Source organism: Sycon ciliatum, chromosome 1 (assembly GCF_964019385.1).
Source record: "Sycon ciliatum chromosome 1, ocSycCili1.1, whole genome shotgun sequence".
In the NCBI taxonomy this organism is placed as follows: Eukaryota; Metazoa; Porifera; class Calcarea; order Leucosolenida; family Sycettidae; genus Sycon; species Sycon ciliatum.
In genome coordinates this window covers 54,878,096-54,901,764 of record NC_088643.1, presented here as the reverse complement: position 1 = coordinate 54,901,764, position 23,669 = coordinate 54,878,096, and the positions used below count along the sequence as shown (strand labels likewise).

At 47.5% G+C, this 23,669-nt stretch overlaps 1 protein-coding gene across 1 annotated transcript in view; it reads left to right on the top strand.

Moving 5' to 3' along the window:
* Positions 1 to 1,141: 1,141 nt before the first annotated feature.
* The window catches only part of LOC135831092 (collagen alpha-1(I) chain-like), a 56,044-nt gene continuing 33,516 nt past the window's right edge, over positions 1,142 to 23,669 (top strand). Inside the window, exons 1-38 of the mRNA XM_065343353.1 lie at positions 1,142 to 1,558; positions 3,103 to 3,131; positions 3,482 to 3,559; positions 4,109 to 4,300; positions 6,232 to 6,306; positions 7,135 to 7,242; positions 7,748 to 7,801; positions 8,401 to 8,454; positions 8,701 to 8,853; positions 9,186 to 9,284; positions 10,502 to 10,546; positions 10,860 to 10,913; positions 11,278 to 11,322; positions 11,515 to 11,568; positions 12,128 to 12,172; positions 12,365 to 12,418; positions 12,706 to 12,759; positions 13,206 to 13,259; positions 13,446 to 13,499; positions 13,697 to 13,795; positions 14,108 to 14,206; positions 14,504 to 14,557; positions 15,021 to 15,074; positions 15,343 to 15,396; positions 15,838 to 15,891; positions 16,242 to 16,295; positions 16,641 to 16,784; positions 16,972 to 17,025; positions 17,202 to 17,363; positions 17,846 to 17,953; positions 18,200 to 18,253; positions 18,555 to 18,716; positions 19,073 to 19,234; positions 19,611 to 19,772; positions 20,067 to 20,228; positions 20,646 to 20,699; positions 20,924 to 21,031; positions 21,433 to 21,540. Of these exons, the coding sequence (XP_065199425.1) occupies positions 1,489 to 1,558; positions 3,103 to 3,131; positions 3,482 to 3,559; positions 4,109 to 4,300; positions 6,232 to 6,306; positions 7,135 to 7,242; positions 7,748 to 7,801; positions 8,401 to 8,454; positions 8,701 to 8,853; positions 9,186 to 9,284; positions 10,502 to 10,546; positions 10,860 to 10,913; positions 11,278 to 11,322; positions 11,515 to 11,568; positions 12,128 to 12,172; positions 12,365 to 12,418; positions 12,706 to 12,759; positions 13,206 to 13,259; positions 13,446 to 13,499; positions 13,697 to 13,795; positions 14,108 to 14,206; positions 14,504 to 14,557; positions 15,021 to 15,074; positions 15,343 to 15,396; positions 15,838 to 15,891; positions 16,242 to 16,295; positions 16,641 to 16,784; positions 16,972 to 17,025; positions 17,202 to 17,363; positions 17,846 to 17,953; positions 18,200 to 18,253; positions 18,555 to 18,716; positions 19,073 to 19,234; positions 19,611 to 19,772; positions 20,067 to 20,228; positions 20,646 to 20,699; positions 20,924 to 21,031; positions 21,433 to 21,540 (3,279 nt within the window). The 5' untranslated portion in view covers positions 1,142 to 1,488. The remainder of the gene's footprint in view (positions 1,559 to 3,102; positions 3,132 to 3,481; positions 3,560 to 4,108; positions 4,301 to 6,231; positions 6,307 to 7,134; positions 7,243 to 7,747; positions 7,802 to 8,400; positions 8,455 to 8,700; positions 8,854 to 9,185; positions 9,285 to 10,501; positions 10,547 to 10,859; positions 10,914 to 11,277; positions 11,323 to 11,514; positions 11,569 to 12,127; positions 12,173 to 12,364; positions 12,419 to 12,705; positions 12,760 to 13,205; positions 13,260 to 13,445; positions 13,500 to 13,696; positions 13,796 to 14,107; positions 14,207 to 14,503; positions 14,558 to 15,020; positions 15,075 to 15,342; positions 15,397 to 15,837; positions 15,892 to 16,241; positions 16,296 to 16,640; positions 16,785 to 16,971; positions 17,026 to 17,201; positions 17,364 to 17,845; positions 17,954 to 18,199; positions 18,254 to 18,554; positions 18,717 to 19,072; positions 19,235 to 19,610; positions 19,773 to 20,066; positions 20,229 to 20,645; positions 20,700 to 20,923; positions 21,032 to 21,432; positions 21,541 to 23,669) is intronic.

Genomic DNA, 23,669 nt, shown 5'->3' with positions numbered 1-23,669 from the left:
TTGGGTCCTGTTGGGAGTCGGATCGGAACCTTCTCGATCTCTGTCATATGTTAGTATGTGTCATCATGAACATGATTGCCGGCGGTGAGTAAAGCGGCGGGGGCGGAGACGTGCAGATCACGGTGGGTGATGCTGCGCTAGCGCTGGACGCCTTTATTCCAGAGAAGCTTAGCCTGCAAACATGGGTTGGGTTTTTTTCAACCGATCCCGGCCCTGTCATTTAGACACACATGTAGCGAGTCCCAGTCATCATGGTCATGCGCGCACCAGCTCAGTAGCTGTGGTCACTTAGATTATTGTTATTATGACGACTTTATTATTTTACAACAAAGAAATGGACCAAGGACTTTATTATTATTATTATTATTATTATTATTATTATTGTTATGGCTTGACCAGATTGACCAGGTGGGAACCGTCAAAAAAGGAGAATCAGCTCCTGCAGCAAAATGCCAAATCTGAATCAAAGCACCCGTCACAGACGTCAATCATCAGGGGGGGCGCCCGTACTTGAAACAGGTTAGTGGTGTGGACCTGACAGGCAGCGGCCTCCTTTGCCTTGGCGGTCTCGTCGATTCACGTGACTGCTGTTCAACCTCACCTAGATCTATGGAGCGGCACTAGGTAGCCGGGCCGTGGGTCGCGTTTTCTTGCACGTGAGCGCTAGACAAGTCAAGTGTTTAGTTAGTTATGCGCCCAGGACGTGATACGTGCCTACACGGCCAGGGACCATTCAAAAGTAACGTTAGTTATACATTTTATCGCACGCAGCGGCGATGGAACACGTAGATACGCGCGAGACCTTTACACTACAGGCAGCACACAGCTAGCTACATGCGCAGAACGTGAAGCATGGATGCGCAACACTAGCCCACAACACTGCCGTCAACAAGGTCGGACAAAGACCATGAATCGAGTCTGTGGTCGACCTGTCTGGGCCGGGCACGGTCGGCTGCTGTACAGTAACGTGAGTTAGGCAGATGGCATACTCAGTAGTACTAGCAAAGCTCCGGCACTCACGTGCTTCCAACAAAGAATCACCCAACAAAAGACAGACAGTGAGCGACCACATGGTGTGCATCCTCTACTCAGTACTCTAGACTCGCAACAAAATGGTCCGGATCTCTAGCTCTATGACCATGATGACTATGTCTTTGAGTCTGACGGCGTAGCCACTGACCTGTGAAGTGTGAGTGTCTGGTAGGTACTATCTACTTCGACACAGGGTGCACGCTGGTTGTCCGGACAGTTATGTCAAGCATCCCGTCTATCCGTCACCAGTAGCACAGACCGTCGGACTTGGTCAGTCGCCACACATTACTACCAGCACAGGCCGTTTTCTGCATTGTGGTACTCCTTCACCAACAGCAGCTAATTGTGCGAGGAAGAAGGCTTTTGGCGAGGCTGATTGCAGCACAGTCTTGTAGTGGCTGATCTCAAGGAAATTCAGCGGAAGCTTGGAGACAGGGCTGTGCCCTTCCTGCAGAAATGGAGAAGACCTTGCTGCTGCTCGTGTTGTTGGTAAACGGCTGGACCGCACAAGCCCAGAGTGTGCCACGTAGGTTTCTGATGGCCGATGGTAGCTGATGAAATGCCTGGGAAATAAGGCTGGGGTGTACTAAACTAAAGTTACGAACCTTTGAAAATGGCCAATGAAGTGTTGGTTGTAGCGATTGTACACCAGTTGTTGTCTGGACACACATAGGCGTATCCTACGAGGCCGCATGTAACTCATTGAAATAGCTTTGGAACGTGGAGGGAGATGGCAATGGAAACATAGGAATCCACGAATGGCTTAAATGCATGCATTTGCAACAAGTCAGCTGCCTGGATTTGAAATCCATGCATGCCCCTGCTGTAGGCCTTGGCTTGGAATCACACATCTTGTCAATGCAAGCGAATAGTAGTGGAGTGTTCAATTTCATTCTCCAAATCAATTATGTCCAATCTGATGTCCAATCTAAAATACTGGCTACATTTCATGTAATAAGTCATTCATGCGATATTGATAACATGAATTACACACGTTCAAAACATACCATGTTTGAAACATACCACACAAAACACGCGCGTATGTTTGTGTAAAGTTCATAGAGAAAGCAGTCCTACAATTGCTTGTTAAAACCTGCGCCTGTCAATTTAGGGCAAGGTGCAGAACATGGTGTGGAAACACTTTATTAGGGTGAGTCCAAACCCTTTCTATGGGTGTTAGGATTCTACTGTACCAGTTCACTGGATTTTCATTCCTAAAGATGGACCTGGCCCAAAATTCAGAGGCTTCGACATTACAGTTTCCTGAACAAAAGATTGCCTGTTCCATCCATCATTGGACTGGTCATTGAAGGATTATTGTCCCGAATATGGAGGAACAGAGTATCCTGGTGTTTTTTGGATATCATGTTGAGAAACAGGCTTACGAAAGTGAATGGTCTATCCTGGGAATGATCGAAGAGAGAAGAAATGCCTAAACCTGAATAATGGAAGTTGGCTAGTGAACATGCTTTGGTGATCACACGGTTTTTGTTGCATTGCAATTCTAATGAACATCAAAATTAATACAACAAAGTAGTGTTAGGGCAAACAGCCGCAACTCAAGCTGCGCTGCTATTCACACTCTCTGATGATGACCATGGGCTCGATGCCTATGCCCATTGCTCCGGATGATGGGCATAGGCTGAAAGTTGAATGAAAGGAATTTTCAGCTCAATGAAAAGCAGTACGATTTGAGCTTTGACCGTTGATCCAAACCCCTATTTGATCTAATAGTAATGGTAAGCGCACCCTTGGAACCGGGGAAATAGGCATTGTTTGTGATAAGACCGTTACCGGAGAAACTAGCTAATGTCTGCTGGGAAACGCGGCAGTATTTTGAATGAAAAATATTGTGTACTAGGTTTCATGTACAAATGAATGGCGAGAAACAAAGAAGGACCTGATGCCAGTAGGATTGTGCCAAGGCAGATTAGCACTGCTAGTGCTGGCAGAACCAAACCAGCCCAAATATACCAGTTTGGGATTAGGGAATGCACTTACACGTACAACGCATGGCCGTTCTTGCACGGGAAACTCTAATTGCCGCTCTTCCTTCTTGTTTCCTTACAGCTCTTGGCAGCGGAACGCAGCCGCCGGAGGTAAGGGAAACTGTGCTTAATACTAAGTCATAGCGTCTCCGAAATCTAAACTGTGCTTTTAATACTACGTTATAGCGTCTCCAATACCTGATTGTGACATGTTCATGATTAGCTTTGCTGACTGCTGAACACCACGCACTCATAATGTTACCAGCAAAGCACGTTTGCATGAAAATAGAGAGCATTTAACTTTCGGACTTCCTATGCTTCACTCTTGGTAGGACCCAATCCACAATTCTTTCTTGATGAACACATGAAGCATTCATTGATCTTGCTTTTGATGTTAGTATAAGAGCCATAAGAGCGGTACTAAGAAATGCTCCCTTATGCCGTGTGTATTGAACCTTCAGGATAAGGATCTTATTGCGACTCCGGCCATGCCTGGAGACCCTGGCCCACCAGGCCCAGCAGGACCAGATGGAATGACCGTGAGTATATGGCCTGCACGGTACTGCACGGCACCTCCATATTGTTGCAGCAAAACTTGCAATTCCACAAGTCCAGTGCTCCCCGTTAAGTCATGTGATATTGATTCATAAAAGCTATCAGCCACAAGCGTCACAAACCAGCATACCTTGCAATGGGTGCCCGGGAAAAATCAGATTGGATAGTATGCACACAATTCAAGGTGTTTGTGTCTTTCCCTCAAACCAGTGGCAGTGAACAGTTCACAGTATGTTGATTTTCTACATTCTGGTATGTTTCATTGGTTCTCTTCTGTATCATGTTTCCCTTGGTTGAGAAGAGAGGCAGGTTTGGTCGACAATGTTCTTGTGATGTTGGCACTGGTAGTAGGCCTGCGCCCTTGCAGTTCTACAACAGGGTGTTAAACACGGTGCATTGAAACTAGTGGCATCCAGATGAAAAGGAGGTATGCATTCCCATGTTTAACATTCCGGATATAATCTCGTGTGTTGAGGAATGTACCGTGATTTCTTCAACCTCATTACTATCTTGTTTTTCGTGTGGGCTATTAGGGTATGGATGGCCCTAAGGGTCCTGGCGGACCACAAGGACCACCAGGCCCACCTGGCACACCCGGCACTCCTGGAGGTCCAGGACCTGATGGCCCAGCCGGTCCAGTAGGTTCCGCAGGAGTAACTGGACCAGATGGAGAGCCAGGTCCTGACGGAAGAACATGCACAGGCGCCGAGTGTGGAGCAAGCGTTGTAAGTCCACGAAGAGTTGCCTTGGGTGCATGTCGGAATGGATGATGTCATGTCGGAATGGATGGTGTCATGCCAGTCCATTGTCTACACCCCTATTTGCCGAATCTTTGCCTTTTCTCCAGCATATCGGGATCTCTGACCCCTTCTTCCCCCTCCCCGACCCCGGCAGTGTGCATGCCAGTGAAGACACATGATAAGGCTATAGCTTGTTTGGCATCAGATCTCCCTGAGTACCTGCTGTGTATGCATACCATCTAGGGCACATGTACAGTCATGTTTACTGATAGTGATGCTGCTTGTGTGCGGCACACATACATGCAATGCATCCTGCTTTGTCATGGTTTGATCTCAAATACTTCTCTCTTCTGACATTTTGAATGTTCTTATTGCTTGCACATGTAGACTTGTAAGTTGTAGTTGTTTTCCATCTGTTGTAACATTTTTGCCGGATTGTAAATGCACAAATTTCCGGTGACGACAAATTAAATTATTATTTTCAGTACCATCATCATGATCATGGATTTAGCTCTGGTTAAAAATTGGGTGGAATCAGTTTTACCTTGAGTTAAATTTACGGGATAAGATAGTCCTGAAAGTGGCAAAAACTGGAACCTACCGAGAAAGGTGCGACCTACAAGGCTACACTTAGCCTACAGGCTTCTCTACATCAACAGGCCCTACATTATACAATCCATGTTGTAGCTGTTCTCAACCAGATAAGAGATAACAGTTCTGCCTCGAATTTGTTGCTCACACGTTTTGGAAGTAGGTTTCTTTTAGATCTACAAGCCAAGCTTTCGAGAGTGCTGCAGAATGCAGTCCGCTCTTGTCATGGACAACGCACACTGACACAGCTGTTTCAGCAATTCAGGACTAGATACGAGCTGCTGAGGAATGAGAAAAGCGATTGACCGCGTTTGTCACGCAAACCTGCAGACTGAAGCGAATGTTCCTCAGGCTCAGAGCTCTTCACCCACTAGTCGCACCAGAGGCACATCAACCGAGCAGGTGTTCGCAGGCAAACCTGTGTTGCTGTCGTCTGCATTCATTGCAGAAATCATTTTCAAACTGGGAGGAAGCATGCCAGCTTTGCGGCGGGTAGTTACTCATCGAGAATGTCACCACTCTGCCAAGTGCCGAAGCACAGGATCCTATCGCTGCTATAAAACAGCAACTACGGAAGCAACCGAACAATCTTCTGCCGTTTAGTTAGCTAAGTTAGAGTTTACCAGCGGAAACCGTGTACCCTTCGGCAGTGCTGCACGTCGTTGCGTGAACTGTAAAAATTTTGAGCACTAGTAGTAGTAGTAGTAGTAGTCCCGCAGTACGGGTCTGGTTAGGTTTGCTCCATGTTCCAAAGACCCAGGCAGAGGTCAGTCCACAGAGCTCTGCTGAGCCGACGTTCTACGTGATCAAGTAGTCGTCTTTGTCCATAATGGTCACGGAGACACCGCCCAAACGCCCAAGCTGCGAGTCCTGGCCACATCCAATTGAATTGAAGTAAAAGCAATTAAACTGCTTGTCTTGCACCATCCTATCACTGATGGAAACGTATTTGCTCTGACCAAACAACGTCAACGTACAAGCAGCCGAGGCTTATTAAAATCCTTGCCCGCAATATATTGTTTTTGCTTTTCCACTAATTTTATTCATGGCTACAGTGTTATCACGCCACGTACGACTCATCTTTTGCCGATACAGTACGCTTTCAAGGATACTGTGTTGCCAATTTTTCATCATTCTGGACTCTTCATCAGCTTTCCGACATCCTTGCTGCTTTTTTGCTTTTGCTATTGTGTGTGTTGGTAGAGTTCCACAACAGGATTAACCTAATAGTATCGGTCTCATTGAGACTGAGTGCTCCGTACTCATAGTGATACTGTTGTGTAAAGATAAAGCTTCCTTTGTTTTGTTTTTCTGTCTTCCCACAGGTTGGCACTCCAGGACCTACTGGTCCACGTGGTCTGAACGGTGAACCCGGCGCTGACGGTCCCGATGGCCCTGCTGTAAGTACCCTAGAGACTGTAGTACATGTATGCGACTGAGCATGGGCACTGAGTATGGGCACTGAGTATGGGCGCTGAGTATGGGCGCTGAGCATGGGCGCTGAGCATGGGCGCTGAGCTGCTGACCAATACTGAGCAGGGATGCGTGGGCACTGATACCCCCCTGGCTCCAATCCAAGCTTCCTGTAGATGTGCAAAGCTGGCCACGGCTATCCAAGCTCATCACCAAACGTACTCGTGAGCAGCAGTAGCCGGCTGGAACAGCACTACCGGCGATGTTTTGACCTGGTGTGCCGATGTGACCCATAGAATCGCACATCTGTAGCTTTGACTTGTTCCGAATTTCATCGAGTAGACTGTATTGTTGCTTTGCACGTGGTATGATCAGACATTGCCTTCGTCTTAAAACTGGTTGTTAGTAGTCAGCTGGTAGTGGATGGTGTAGGGTCGTATTAAAATGCGCATATCACGTAGTATGGATGCCGCAGAGCTATGGTTCACCACTGGGACAGCGACTTTATGTCCGAGCGTTGGTGGTTTGGTGATTGTCTGTGAGTGTGCGTGCGCGCGCGCATGTGTGTGTGTGTGTGTGTGTGTGCGTGTGTGTGCGTGCGTGCGCGCATATGTGTGTGCGTGTGCGCGCATGCACACGTGCATATCCATGAGTCACTCAGTGGCATGTTTGGGTGGGTGTGCATGGGAACATAATTATCTAGTTTCGTAGGGCAGGAATGAAGCTATTCTCAGGCCTCGCCAGCCTAGTGCCTGACAGGCAGGCACCCTAGGCATGCTGGCGCTGAATTGTATCTCTCTTCTCTGTGCTAACAGGGAGAACCAGGTCAGCCAGGTGGAGCTGGTCGCCCAGGACCTTCTGGAGAGCCAGGTGATGACGGTCAGGGTGGTGCTCGTGGTGTTCCTGGCAAGGCCGGTGCTGACGTAAGTTATTTACTCCCGTCAATTGTTTGGCTCGTACCCAACTCGGAGCACGCTTTTTTGTTCACAGGATGAAGCAAGAAAGCTTGAGTCACGAATCTTCCAGCGATGGTGAAGGGGGGAAATGATTGGGTCGTTCATACACATTTGCTAGTGAAAAGGTCCCCAGTAGGTGGTGTGAGTATACTTAGCACATGCAGTGTTGTAGCCTCCGATTTCATTGCATCTCACTAGCGCTTGGTCATGTGCAAATCGCTTTGGGGGTGTTTCTATTAATATGAGATCATAATCTTATCCTGTTCTTTTCTCTTCCTAGTTTATATTATGATGTGCTTCCTTGGAGTCGTTAACGCTGACACCTCGAAGCATTGGGTGCTGTAGCAGCTAACATAGGTTAAAATTTGCACAGTTACTGCTCCTGTTCTTTTGATGCTGCTCCATGCTCTATCTTTATTTTATTGTGCCCTACTGGTACTAAAGGAATTTCATGTGTATTGGCTTCTTGTAGGGTCTGCCTGGTCTTCCCGGACTTTCCGGAGCACAAGGCGCAAGAGGATCACAGGTATGGTTATGCACCAAGATGTCAGGCTTTGCTTGGGGCATTGTGACCACCTGCGGCATAGCACACTCCTCTTTGTGTGTGTGTGTGTGTGTGTGTGTGTGTGTGTGTGTGTGTGTGTGTGCGCGTATCACGGAGTATGTGTGTGCGTGTGTGTGTGTGTGTGTGTATGTGCGTGTGTGTGTGTGTGTGTGTGTGTGTGTGTGTGTGTGTGTGTGTGTGTGTGTGTGTGTGTGTGTGTGCGGGAAAAAAATTAAAAAAGACCAAAAAGTAGGGATTCACTGGCCAGAAAAAGTCACTCCATAGCTGTGTGGTGTAGACCAGGCTGAATAGTGGCGGTCAATTCTTCAGCCTTGCAAGTTGTTGAATGGTGCAATCCCAGCACACGCTGCTATGGCTTCTGCTGTAGCATCGCTATCATCGCCTTCGGCGATGGGCGTCCAATGGTCCAATGGTGTGTATCACGATACTTGCCTGCTGTGAATTTATATACACGGTGATGTTCCTGTCTGGTTTTGTTAGTAGTCCCTTTGTTTTGGATGGTTTAAGAAACCAGTGCGACTTGATATTCAAATGTTACTTGATTTCTACTCGATGCATAGGGACCCGACGGACCACAAGGACTTCCAGGCAAAGACGGTACCCGCGGACAAAAGGTGAGGATTGCCGATTTTGGTGTGCGCAAGATGTACCTGGCATTGGGGGTGTGAGGCATTGGCAACCCAAAGCAGTCAGTGCTGCTTGCTAGCCGTTGGAATTTCATGCACGTCGTCTTCCTTGAACTGGCAACAATAGATTGTATTTGCAGAAGATCATGGGAAGCCTTTAACTTAATGGGTTAGGCCCAGTATTGATTTCCTATTCCTGCTTCTCCTGTCGCCAATGATTCTTCTTGTGAACAGGGAGACCGAGGCACGCATGGTGCTCCCGGCCGAAACGGACTCGACGGCGGCAAAGGTAACCTCGGAGAGCCTGGTCGCCCTGGCCCTGCTGGCCGATCCGGACTGAGAGGACCATCTGGACAACAAGGCCCCGCTGGTAATCCAGGTGTTGCTGTAAGTCAGTCCACTGGCGTAGAGTCATCATAAATCAGCTGTGCAAACTTGGAAGATTCATCAAAAATCAGTAGTGCAAACTTAGAACACAGTTGCCTACATTGAGTCAGTTGACCTGCGCACCATTTACTGTGCACGTTTGTCAGTGTCATGCAACTCACATGAAAAAGAATGGTGGCACGGAAGATGCAGTACACAGTTCATGCTATCTCATTTTTTACTAGTCGCAAGTCAACTGTAGCTGGGATGGATTGTGTCCTTTCCTGTATGAAGTGCATGGTACCTGTTGATGCAGTAATAGCCTAGCTTTGCTTCTAATCCTTCTTGTGCAGGGAGAACCCGGTGAGTCTGGACGCGCTGGTGCTACTGGTATTCCTGGTGTCCCCGGACAGCCAGGACAGCAGGGCGATACTGGTCTTCAGGGCCCAGTGGTAAGTCATTGGCCGCCGCACTTTGCCATCGCGCACCATGCACATCACACGATTCGCTACATACAAGCCACTCTTCTTCTGGTTACGGTCAGCTATGAGTTTGTTTTGAGTGTCCAGGCGGAGTTCCCTTTATCTACAATACCCAATGGTGTTTGGTCTTCATCCTAAATGCATGTACCATGCAATGGTGTTTGGTCTTCATCCTAAATGCATGCACCATGCAATGGTGTTTGGTCTTCATCCTCAATGCATGTACCATGCAATGGTGTTTGGTTTGGTCTTCATCCTCAATGCATGTACCATGCAATGGTGTTTGGTTTGGTCTTCATCCTCAATGCATGTACCATGCAATGGTGTTTGGTCTTCATCCTCAATGCATGTACCATGCAATGGTGTTTGGTCTTCATCCTCAATGCATGTACCATGCAATGGTGTTTGGTCTTCATCCTCAATGCATGTACCATGCAATGGTGTTTGGTCTTCATCCTCAATGCATGTACCATGCAATGGTGTTTGGTCTTCATCCTCAATGCATGTACCATACAATGGTGTTTGGTCTTCATCCTCAATGCATGTACCATGCAATGGTGTTTGGTCTTCATCCTCAATGCATGTACCATGCAATGGTGTTTGGTCTTCATCCTCAATGCATGTACCATACAATGGTGTTTGGTCTTCATCCTCAATGCATGTACCATGCAATGGTGTTTGGTCTTCATCCTCAATGCATGTACCATGCAATGGTGTTTGGTCTTCATCCTCAATGCATGTACCATGCAATGGTGTTTGGTCTTCATCCTCAATGCATGTACCATGCAATGGTGTTTGGTCTTCATCCTCAATGCATGTACCATACAATGGTGTTTGGTCTTCATCCTCAATGCATGTACCATACAATGGTGTTTGGTCTTCATCCTCAATGCATGTACCATACAATGGTGTTTGGTCTTCATCCTCAATGCATGTACCATGCTTTCTCTTACTGTGTCAGTCTTTTTAAAAGGTGCTTGTGTTGTTCGATTTGGGCTGCTTTTGCCGTAGTTGCTTCTTCTAGTCCCTATCCTGCAATGTTAAATGTACTCCTGGAAAAAGCGATGCAATATCCAAGGCTTTTCACCACCAATAGGCAATAGTGTCTAGTGTGACTTTGAACATGTGAATTACAAACTTACCTGATTCTGTTTGTCCATTACTTTGCCTCGCTTGGCCACGCCCAGGGAATCCCCGGTGACAAAGGACCTTCTGGACTTGCTGGAGCTAACGTGAGTATTACTCGCATCTGCTTTTCCATTGGAAGGGTATCAACTGCACATCATAACTGCCACGACGGTCTCACTCAGCTAAAGTCAGTGATCTGATTGTCTATGAAGTGCAAGTCATACAACGTAGTGGTGTCTCTTTGCCTGCTGCGTGGACTGAGTCAAAGTTCTCTTGACAGTTTCTGCAGCCCTGGCCGAATTGAGCTTCGACTCGGGGTGTTCGGCTGGGTGCAAGCACTGCTCTATTGTGTTCAAAAATAGTTTTGGTCCAGGCAAATAACAGTTCTATTTTTATTGTGTCCCTTGTTGGCGATAGGGACTTGACGGCCGCAATGGAGTTGACGGTGAAAAGGGTAACAAGGGAGGAAGGGTAAGTTTGATATTCTGAGGTGGTTATCTCTTTGTGGTTCTTTTCTGAACAATGGTATACTTTGAAGAAGAGGTTGGTGCGACTTCGGCGACAATAGCACACACTGGTGTACTGGATACTGGATCTTCTACTTCACAGGTGTGGTCAAGTATCTTGCACGAAAGTGAAGCTAGATGTGCCCGCCTTCCACTGGCATACAGCTGCTATGTCCTGTATCTGAGGCTCTTTATAATTATGGACCGCGGACCAGCAAGCGTGTGGGCAACGCACATGTGTGCACGATATTGCTGATCTTGCCTTGACAGTGTCAACTGTGAATGCACTAGTTATATCGATCTCCTTTGTATCCCGCTCATGCTTGTAGGGACCCTCAGCTGAAGAAGGAAGCAGCGGTGGACCTGGCTCACCCGTAAGTGACTAAATGACACGATTTTATAATGTTATTTGATTTTTGTCCTCATACTGTTCCCGATGATGTTTGCCCACAAAAACCATTGATCATTAATATCTTATTGCATGGTACTAGATGATTGGCGCGTAATAATTTAGCATTTTTTGGAAAATTTACATTGACTTTGTCTGTTTCCTTCCTTTGATGTAGGGTAATGCTGGAGAGAAGGGTCAGCCCGGAGCACCTGGTGTTCCTGGAGTCGAGGTAAATAATGGCATCGCACACATTAGAAATCTGAGCTTGTACCATGGCATTGCAACACCTTGTTCTCCCAAGCAATCCTAATAATCGGTGAAGGTTGGTTGCTCTCTACATGTCAGCTCGCTCCTTATGACCAAAAAACCTTTCTATGAGTGCTTGGTCATAGCATCATCTGTGCAAAAAATACTACAAAAAAAGCTATGAAACCCTTCTCCCTACTCAGCAGATCAGCTAGGGAGTTGGTTAAATAATCTGGAAAACTTTAGTGGGACACACAAGGATTGACTGGAGTGACGAGTTGGACTGATCACAGCATGGAAGGTTTTAGCTGATCTCCACGATATCTACATTGGCATGCATGTTGCATCTTATGAGCTTAGTCTGTTTGATCCGACACCCATAGTCCTTGACTGCACGCCAACAATTATGCAGCCCTTATTAGAAAGCCATGCCCACTGCCGATAAGTTTAATAATTGCCGTTCTGTATGTGTGTGTGTGTGTGTGTGTGTGTGTGTGTGTGTGTCTGTGTGTGTGTCTGTGTTTGCAAATGTTTGTGTTCAGGGTGAACGAGGCCGTGACGGAGACCGTGGTGCACTTGGTGACCGTGTAAGTACTTTGAGATGCTGTCTGCTGCCTGACATGCATTCCAATTTGAGTTAAATTTGTCTCTAAGAGTGTTTCAACAGCAGCCAGTTCAGTTCCAATATGGTGCGTTCCACAAGTGTTCAGGGCATGCAGTCCTGTGATACAGTGTGTTGTAATTTTGACTGATCTTTGATTGTTCCGGCTTTGCTGCAGGGATCGAGAGGACGCGACGGACAGAAAGGCGAGCCTGGCACACGTGGATCACAGGTAGGTGGTAACCATGGTGCAGCTTGACAGGTACTCGTGATGACTTCAAGTCCTGTACGTTGCACACATATACAGAGATACGTAGGTAGCCAGATGGGAAGTAGATTAACTCGAATCACTTGAATCACAGGCTCTAGATTTTCAGGCGGTTGCACTTGGCAAGGGAAATGACAATTGCATCGTCGTCATCATGATGATCATGCTGATCTTCTCCAGAGTGTGATGTGCCTCTCGATAGAAATTGCATCAATGGTGTACGTGTCTCTTCTGATTCTTGTGATGTTCAGGGCCCATCCGGACCCACAGGACCACGCGGCGTTCAAGGCAATGATGGACCCCGAGTAAGTGACCCTATGCTCAAAGAGTGTTTATGGCCACAGTCCATGACCTACAGCGTGTTCTGATTTTGCTTCATCAATACTAGATAACATGTTTCAGCATGGCTTGCATGCAGATATAGCTGGATCTACAGGGCTGCTCCATAAATTCCAATGAAGCGAGTCCAGTTTGCTCCCTGCGCTGTAGTTAATTTAAAACATCCCAGTGTTGGCAGGTCTAGGGTTGCACAGCGCCCGGCATGGCATAGACTCGCTTGATTGGATTTCATTGATAAGCAGCAGCACTGTAGTAAATTTCAATTAGTTTTTGTGCATTGTGGGTGGAAAAACTCAATGACTGGGAATTTGGCTGTATGCTGCTCTGCTATATTATGTACTTAGTACCTCGTCACATTTTAGGACATGTCCAAGTTATTGTGTGACCTCTTTTCCTTGAATTTCTCCTTCAGGGTGCCCGTGGTTCTGATGGAGCCCGAGGCTCGACTGGCGTTGCTGGACCCCCTGTAAGTTCCCAGGCCTTTTTGTTTGGTTGAATCGAGATGCGTGCTGTGCATACATGTGTTGCCATCTTGGTGATGGTTTGTCGAATTGTTCTGGGAAAAGTACGTCCAGTTTGCACTGAGATAGTTGAAAGTGTGTTTGCCGCCGTCGCTGACCTGTGCTGCTTTTCTGCGCTCTGTCATGTCCAGGGACCTGTTGGAAAGCGAGGAGCTGTTGGTGGCGTAGGATCAGGTGGAGCTCCTGTAAGTAAAGGAAACTATTTTCCGGTCCTCAGTGTCTGGATTGTTAAAACTCTGATTGCTCAATTGAGATACTTCTCTCCACCGGAATACAGATATGCTTTGTGATTTGAGTCAAGAGTTCACTGCACTGAAGGCCCGTAACCATCAACCTCACATCCTCTGGTGGTATTCTTTCTTCTCGCCTTCCTGTCCCGCAGGGCTCAGTTGGTGCTCGCGGCAAGTCTGGCTCAAAGGGAGGCAAGGGAGAACCAGGCCAGTCAGGTTTGCAAGGATCTAATGGAGCTGACGGACTGCAGGTAAGCAATGAACCGGCTTGTACCAAAATGTGCCTTTGAAGGCGCAGTATCTGGAATTAGAGATTCTGATCCTGATAAATACCTGCCTGGGTGCTATTTTGATGGCTTGTTTGCTGCAAAATGCCATATAATACTCAACCCTCCTCTTCGTCTTGCTTTCCCTCCATATCTTTCTTGCTCGCCCTCCCCCGCTTTGCGTCTCTCCGTCGTTCTGTCTCTTTCAGGTTGAGTGCATTCCTCAAGTGTTAATGCCTGTCTCCTTCTCTTTCTCTGTCTCTTTCTCCAACCGGCATGTCGTTCTCTCGTTTTTAGGGTGCCGCTGGACGTGATGGAAGCAACGGTGGTGCTGGAAGTCCCGGCCAGCCTGGTACTGACGGTGTGAAGGGTGCAGATGGAAGCCAAGGACCAGACGTAAGGATCACGTTCATTACAGTGCATCTTACAGTGCATCTGCTATGGTGATATTGTTTGCCTGCTGCAGATGCATGACAACAAAATAATCGTTTTCAAGAATACTACACCTATACCTACGTCTTACTTGAAGTACCTTCATGCCACACCTATTACATGTCACGTTTTACGAAACCAGTAAATGCAATGATGATCCCGTTGACCCGGGGGCTGCCGTGTATGCATGAGAACTGAAGATGTCCAATATTGATCTAACGCCAAGTACTGGTGTTTTCTTTTTTCTCTTTTCTTGTGCAGGGACCTCCAGGCCAGACTGGACCACCAGGCAACCCAGGATCACCTGGCCCACAGGTAGACTTTAATAGCTACTGTGGCACCATAAATGGCATGCGTACTAAAGAGAATTGGTTATTTTAGAATGTTCTCTACTATGAACACTGCACCAACATCGAGAATGTTTGCAGATTGAATTTGTTCGCGTCTGTAACGGCATGGAGCAAAACAGACTTTTAACTCAGCCCTGTGCTGTCAATTAATGCTGCGCATACTTGCATAGTTATCACTGAGAGATCGCTTTTTTGAGTCACCCACACGGTCGCACATCTGACTGCAAAAAAAACCATGACTCAGCTCAACAGATCAAGGTATGGATCATCATCACTTAGTAGAGTCGAGTGCGCTCTACGCCCAGAATGTGATGTCACTGGTCAGGAGCGATGATGTCATTGGTCAGGAGTTATGATGCCGTTGGTTGTATGTGCCGCATGCTTGTACTAATACCCAGTCATTGCTGTGTTTTTTTTTTGTTCTTCAGGGTGACGCCGGTACTGACGGACGAAATGGTGTTGACGGCCAAGATGGCGCTGAGGTAGGGAATTACTCAGTCCAGCCTATGCAAGCGATTATATAAGTTCATTTTGCGTGGGAGGCAGGTCCCTTTGTATAATTTCTGTCTGAGGGTCCCTCAGTTGGGCACAATGATGTTGGACAGCTTGCCAGTACTTGTTGATCGGGCAGAATTATGAATCCTTGCGAAAATGGACAAGCCTTTAGCTCCAAGCTTTCTGCAGGTTTTTTTGCTCTCTTATTCTGATAATATTTTTATTGTGATTGCTTTTGTTGATATTGGCATTCAGGGTGATGCTGGTGATGCTGGTCCTCAAGGAACTGTCGGAAGACCTGGAATGCCAGTAAGGAGTGCTGGTGTGAATATATCCTACACTTTTACTTCAGCTGCACTCTCTCTCTCTCTCTCTCACTGTCTCTCTCTCTCTCTCTCTCTCTCTCTCTCTCTCTCACTGTCTCACTGTCTCTCTCTCTCTCTCTCTCTCTCTCTCTCTCTCTCTCTCTCTCTCTCTCTCTCTCTCTCTCTCTCTCTCTCTCTCTCTCTCTCTCTCTCTCTCTCTCTCTCTCTCTCTCTCTCTCTCTCTCTCTCTCTCTCTCTTGGTTTGCCGTTGATAGTTTACACAGGATCTACTTTTCGTGCATAGTATGTTCTACCCGCCAGAAAACACTATGGTTTTAGAGTGAGCCCATCATTAAAGCTTGTAGAAACGTTCATCATAAGGAGATTTTGCTTTGCTGGCTGACTGTAACCATTGATTTACAATGTTGCTTATTCTTCTTCATAGGGCGTCCTCGGAGATAAGGGTGACGATGGCAACTCCGGACCATCCGGTCCCGCCGTAAGTACAGCAAAGAAGTCGGAATAGAAGTAATATTTCTATTATGATGTCTGCCCATTGAGCGTCTCAATAAAAGATCAAGCCCTCAATAATGGAAGCCATGTGTTAGAGCTGCTCGAATAATGTTCTCACGGTGATGTAAGTTGCTCACCTGAACATGCCCTTCTTTCATTAGCCAAAGTAAGCAGAATTGCACGTGCCTTTGGATATTCAATCCGTTGAACATGCACATTGACACTGGTGTCCATTGGTTACACAAACGCTGTTCGAATACCGGGACTGTACAAACATGCCGGCCTAATGGTATGTGTTTGTGTCTGTGTTCACTGCTATTCGGCTTCTACTCACAGGGAAGTCCTGCTCCTCAAGGCCCACCCGGTGATGTCGGCGAGAAGGGAGAACCCGTAAGGAGATAGGCAATGTCTCTGTAGATTAGACTGTGTATTTGCATGTGCTTGGAATGCAGTTGGTGTCCATGTGCTGAGGGATATGACCTTAGTAAAAAGGTACTGCCATTCTTGGTGGGCGATCATGTGCACCATGCATGTAGCGTGCAACCGGACTCCCTTGTTGTTATCCTAACAGAGTGCCGGTGGACCGCTCCCATCGAGACACGTTGGAACATTTAAATTGGGATTTACAGTCCGGTATTTTGTAAAAACTCGCACGTGTACGTGTGTCAATGCTGAATGTGTTCCTGTGTAGACCTGTTGGGATATGACTGTCTTCTGCATTGTATTGTTTTGCAGGGTGACACTGGTGCAGATGGTGCTGTAGGACCTCGTGGAGATCGTGGACAAGCTGGTTTGGACGGAACTCCAGGCGCAAAGGGCGCAAAGGGTGACGGTGGCCCTGCTGGACCAGATGGCTCGACCGGCGACCCAGGAATTCTCGTAAGATAATACTCTCTCAGCGCGTTTGTGTTAACGTATCAATGTCTACCTTACGCTTTTCAATAGCAGCATTTGTCTGAGAGGAAGTACAGTGTAGTGATAGAAGTGTTTGATAACCTTGTCACTGGGTGGGATCTGTATCTGTTGCTGCTTATTGATGAGATGATTTTTCTTTCGCCACTTTCAGGGACTTCCCGGAAACAGAGGACAAAAGGGTGTACAAGGTCCACCAGGAGCTGAGGTAAGAATGTTATATGTTTTGATGTGCCTTCCCTTCACGTTCCTGCATCTCCTGAAAGACGCACTTTCTGTCAGTGTGCCTCGGTCTCGATGAAAATTGAAGACAATTTCCATAGGTTCATTTGCTTAATTTTATTGTTGTTGCTGTTGTTCTTTTGTCCTCTGGACACTTCTCAGGGTCCAGCTGGCGGAGATGGCCCACCAGGACCCGACGGAGAGCCAGGCGCAGACGGAAACCCCGGCCCATCAGGAGTGGATGGATCACAAGGAGCAGCAGGACCAGAGGGACCAGCCGGTGGCAACGGACCAACTGGAGATCAGGGACAGCCTGGACCAGCGGTAAGTAAAGATGTCCAGTACACCCTGGGTGGCAATATTATGCCCAAAACGAAAGCCATTGGCCAAGAAACAGCAGTTACTGAGCGTAGCTGTGCAGGTGGAGTATTTCCCTGTGCTGCGGCAGTACAGTTAAACTTTAGATAACTCGATCCCCTGTAGGCAGGATTTCTTCATAAGGGCTTAGAATAGGAAGAGGGTTTGGATAATCAGGGTTGTACCATACCAGCAGATTCTCTATGTGTTTTGGTCTCCCTGAGGGTGAGTGGGTACGTATCTGGAACTAAATGTTATCATGTTGTGCTGAACATTCTTGATCACCTCCAGTGATCGAAAGCTGTATCGTTAGCAGAAACTTCTCAGCTGTCACTGCGATCATATGCAATGTTACCTCTTCTTTTTGCGTTATTGTACACGTGGGAAGATGATTGATTAGACATTGTGGTACCACTGCCTTTGACTATGTATGTGTGTGTTCTCTGCAGGGTGTCAAAGGTATCAAGGGCGAGACAGGACCACTAGGGGCCCCAGGTCCACAAGGATTCTCCGGTACTGACGGTGCTCCAGGAGCCAAAGGACCCCGTGGAGATCCGGTAATTACTTCTCAATCACTCTCTTCTCCATCACTAAGCAAACCTTTCCCCAGCTGGACAGTGTACTGCATTGTATACGAGGGGCACGAAGCCAGCAGAGAACATAAGGTGGTTGATGGACACAATTGGAGAGGAACATCATGTGCAAACAGTGCAGTGGGTTTGTGATTCAACGTGACCCGCAGTAGCTTAATTCTGATCGTCTTATGGTATGTGTGCCGTTCCGGATGGGACTGTGTTTTGTAGGGTCCAGCCGGAAACGATGGTGCTGATGGCCTTCAAGGACTCCAAGGCTTCCAAGTAAGTGCTTGTATATCTGGACTGCGTTCATAATTCAGTTGTTGTTGGTAGTACGGTTCAACGGATACTCATCAGACTAACAACAGGTGTCACTAGTACATGAATACCTACATTTGCACAACTGGAACCTTACCCCGCCTTCCTGGCAGGTATCCAGTTCATCAGCAATTATCAAATGCAATATTGGGCATAAGGCTAGCAGCCCAGCATTCAGTTGCACGACTGCAAAGGACGAAAATTATTAATATTTTTTGAACGTCTTAACGAGTTAGCCGTCATGCTGTCATTGTGTGTTGTGCAGGGAGAGAGAGGTGATGCTGGTGAACAAGGAGACAAGGGACGTATTGGAACAGGAGGCAGCAGTGGCCCGCCCGGTCAAATTGGAGATCCCGGTACCAAGGGTAGATCTGGACAAGCAGGTGCCAGTGGTGTATCTGGAGGTGTTGGACCCAGCGGTCAACGCGTAAGTCACGTAGTCCTGGCTAGGGAAGTGTTCAGAAGGCGTTTTCAAATCTATGTCAGATTGAATCATTCCACCACCCCTCACCCATCGCCGAACACAAATCCTATCTAAGATCAACAATATTAGAGAAATTTTTCATTGCGTAGATTTGTACTGGCAAATATCTCACATCTTCTAATAAGTATCACGCACGCACACCACTATCAGCACAATTACCACCCTAAGCGAGACTATTATCAAAATTGAAAATAGTCTTGCTTTTGTGGTAAATGTGGGTGGGAAATGTGCTTGTGTTAGTCATGATATGCTGGCAAAAATCATCATGTTATCTGGTCATCTTGTACGTTTTTGGACAGGGTCAAGGCGGCAAGGACGGCCGAGCTGGCCCAGACGGTGACGTTGGTGATGCTGGTGATCAAGGACCTGACGGACCAGGCGGTGATGCAGGTGCAAGAGGCTCAAAGGGAGAGCGCGGAGAGAACGGAATGGACGGACTGCCAGGAAAGAACGGTGCAAACGTAAGGATTCCTTTGTGGCACAGAGCTGAATGAATGACAGACAGTTTGGACACTGGATACATGTCTGTCCCTAATCTAGTAGCTCTCATTGAGAAACATAGAAGGCTTGGATTAGACCATCATGGCCCGCTACAATATTATTTAGTGGTAATGCCGGGTCCACCTTCGTGAAGCACTGAGGGGTGCAGCAACGCTCCTATCTGTACTAGTGAGATCACTGTGTTTCGTGGAATGATGCATTATATATGCATGCTTGAAAGCATATGATCTGTGTTCTGATGGAAGATGCATTCATAGGAGGAAGTGCAATGGTGTTCTTAGTCACCAGACTATTGGGTCAACTTCATCTGTGTGTGCTGCATATGCTTGTTTCCAGGGACCTCAAGGACCTGCCGGACCACCAGGATCACAAGGAGCAACAGGCCCACGCGGCCATCAGGGACCCAAGGGTCCTCAAGGAGACCAAGGCCCCAAGGGACTTCCCGGCCCCAAGGGTGCTAACGGACCAAACGGCGAGGCTGGCGAACGAGGACCTGCTGTAAGCCACAAGCAACACGCAGCACTTGCATACGGTAGAGATTTTCTGATTCTGAAATTCAGCTAAATATTGCTATTGTATGGAGACCGTGGTATATTTTTTCAGAGCTAATGATGTTGGGGTCAATACTGATGTGATGACAAGGGCAGCAATATTGGGTATGCAATGGTGCTACTGGGAGGATACTAAAACTAATGGCATTAAAATTATCAACAGCACCGTTCTAGTCAAGGTTCACACCGACATCCCTGTATTTACGTTGGATGTAATTCTGCTACTTTCCCTCGCCCACAGGGACCTAAAGGTCCACCAGGCCAGCGTGGACCACCTGGCAATGCTGGATCACAAGGCACACCCGGACCAGACGGCGAGGTTGGACCTGCTGGCGACAATGGCCCGATCGGCTCAGCCGGATCTGCTGGCAACCCCGGAGCACCTGGCTCGCAAGGCCCATCTGTAAGAAACGCGCTTAAATGATGTGTATGCAGTCCTTGCATGATATGTATGCAATGCATAACGCTTGTCCTGTAACCACAGAAATGCAGTGGGTGAGAGTGTCCCTGATGTTTCTCAAGTGGTGGCCATCTGCATGAATCCTCATCTTCAATAAAGTTTTCGCCCTTCAAAGTATCGTTCCTAGATGAATGCAGTGAAAGCAACTTGGCTGTGTCCTCAAATTGATCCAATCTTTTTTTTAAATTCTAGTATGATAGCGCACAGTACTGAATTTGCCATGTTTTGCCCATTGTAGGCTGACTTTAGTACTCAGCTGTGGTGTTTTCTTCACCGCAACACAGGTCCTTAGCAAAATTCGGTGAAAGGTCCTGCGTGATATGCCTGTGTTCCGTTATGCTTCTTGATCTGTGCGTGCAGGGTCCAGCTGGACGTGACGGACAATCTGGTTCCGCAGGCGCAAAGGGACCTAAGGTACGCTTTCTGCTTTTCTAGCTTGTTCTCCGGTTTGGGAAGCGCTGCGCCTGGAGTGCATACAACCATAAAATGCATGAGAATGGCTCCACTTCTTGTTCCCTCTTGTTCTGCTGGAGGACCTCAAGATCTTCTGTGGTGTGCATTGAGTATCTGTTCTGCTGTAGCTGCTCCCCTGATGTGATATACATGTGTGGTGCGTGATGTCCTTGTGTCCCTTACAGGGTAGCAAGGGTCTGCCCGGACCCAACGGCGACGCCGGTAGCTCTGGAATAACTGGACAGCCCGGTGAGCGTGGACCCGCTGGAGGTGTCGGTGCCGCAGGACCTGCTGTAAGTGCCCGAGTGCATGGAAGAGAGCAATGTGTGTCCACCAGGAACTGCACCTCCTTTCTCTCGAGTTCCCCAGACTGTTCATTGTGGTAGTGCAGGCACTGGTAGCAGCTTAGTGTTCGCAACGTATCAATGTTCGCAAATTTTGTGAGACAAGCGTGACGCGAATATCGGCCAGCTTAAAATCGACTTTCGATTGTGAATGTATGTGTATGGCTGGATTTGCCATTGCAAAGTCACAGGTTCTGATGAATGGTGAAAACTTATTGACATGGATATTAGATGGTTTAAAGCAAAGTGAATTACAGCACACACTCTATGGTGGTGGATTTGTTTCGGATAAGTGTGACATGTGGATTTAGTTTCTCTCTGGCCTTGTACCTTCTCTCCCGTATTTTTAGGGTGCCAAGGGACCTGCTGGACCTCAAGGTTTCCGTGGTGCTCGTGGACGTATCGGTGTTTCTGGCCCACGTGGTTTCCAGGGTGCTATGGGACCCAAAGGATCTGACGTGAGTAGATACAGTGTGGAGAGTTATAAGGAGTTAATGTTTGGATCGGCGGTGATGCAGACAAGCAATACTAGTCTTGTACATGCATCTGCAGCGAGCAAGTGTGTCAGTTATGGATGCATGGCTGCCATTTGACCTGCCTGTAGTGTTATTTTTGTTTGAGAATAGATCAGTTAACCGGCAAGGTAGTTTTGACAGCTGAGTGCCAAACAAACATTCGCTATTCCAATCCCAATACTAACGATATTATGGCTTTGTGTGTTTCAGGGACTTTCTGGACCCCAAGGTCCCGCTGGAGCACCAGGCCGTGATGGAGCTAATGGCCACCCCGGAGTTCAAGGCCCACGCGGTCGCTCCGTAAGTTCTTTTCCCAATTGTATGCAATGTCTCCTGCCTTGCAGATTACAAGCCGACTAATGAAGTGATGTTGAAATTGAGCTGTATGTCTGCTTTATGCAACGCGTTTGTGTCTACGGCACTGTATTGCTGCATACAGCACTGCATAATACACATACAGTTGAACTGTGTATTACTCTGGCTCTAAACTAACTTGTGCTGCGTGTTGTGGCTGTGTGATTGTGTTCGGATTCCGTCACGTTGCTTCACGTCATCGGACGACCACCTTTCGACTCTAGGGCCGAGATGGAGAGCCCGTAAGTCCAACTTTAAAATGAGTATTCTGTGCTCTGTGCATAGTGAAGTGCCAGTGTGTAGTGGAGCAGCTTTGCATTTCCTCATACTTCCAGATTTTGGAACCTTCCGAAACAACGTGGGGTATGAGTATGCTCCCAGATATATTTCCTAAGGGAAAGTGACGTATCGTGGGCGTTTAGCTTTATGGGTAGCATGACTGCAACTAATTGATAAGCTATTATAATGCTGATGGAAGTGAATCCCTAATTCTGCCCCTTCTTATTATGCTGATCCTCTTTCTCACTCTTGTTAGGGATCTCCCGGTATGCCTGGCCCAGCTGGAGCACCAGGAACACCGCGCGCCACTGCTTCAGACTCCAAGGCCGGCTCCAAGGACACTGGCAAAGGAAAGGGCAAGGGTGGCGAGGTGTACTACGTTGGCGAGGAGGTACGTTCGCAACCTGTACGAGTACTTTGCTGCTACTGGCTGCACTATTTATGATACCAATGAGTCCCATGTTGGCATGGTCAGATCAGCACATCACGACTGAACACCGCATTTGCGAGTCATTACAAGGCATGACTGTGACACACTTAATGTAACGCAGTACCACCACCTATCTCACCTATCTCAACTCCACTCTCCCCTATCTCACCTATCTCACCTATCTCACCTATCTCAACTCCACTTTCTTGGCACCTTACTGGACTTTGTGATGTGCTAAAACAAAGATAAAGCTCCTGCAGGCGTACATCCGCTGCTCGACTATGAAGATGAGCGCTGCTCTTTGCAATGCATGTGCAAAAGATTAATGTTCGTGACAGCACGTCACCCACAGGAACATTGACTGTGCGCTGTCATGGATTCTGATACATGAGGAAATTGTGCAGAGATTAAGTTGATGTGCATTTTCGGCTTTCGTTCTTGGCTTGCAGAGCGTTGAATTCAGCGAGTACCTCCACCACAAACTGAACTGCAAGCTGAGACCTTCCGGCTCTTTCGAGTGCCCAGCCCGATGCTGCAACGATCTATTCCGTGATCACCCAGACCTGCCATCGCAAGAGTACTTCATCGATCCCAATATGGGACACAATGCTGATGCAATGAAGGTCTTCTGCAAGAAGATTCCAGGCAACTTCAGTCAGACTTGTGCACTTGAAGCCCCCAAGGTAAGCACACTGTGTAGCATGTTTCCGAGGCTCCCATTACCTATCTCATTACCTATCTCATTACCTATCTCATTACCTAGCTCATTACCTATCTCATTACCTAGCTCATTACCTATCTCATTGCGCTGCCTACTGTCTTTTGGTTTAACATCCACAGCCAAAGACGTGCTCGCAGCACAAGAACCTGAAGATGTGCGGCTGCGTTGCCCGTGCTACATGCGTCTACACGTGCGCACCAGGCAACTCACCCAACCCGAATGCAATGAAGATCCTGACATCGTCTCGAGGCTTCGACAAGAGGCTGAGCACTCATGATGTGATGCAAG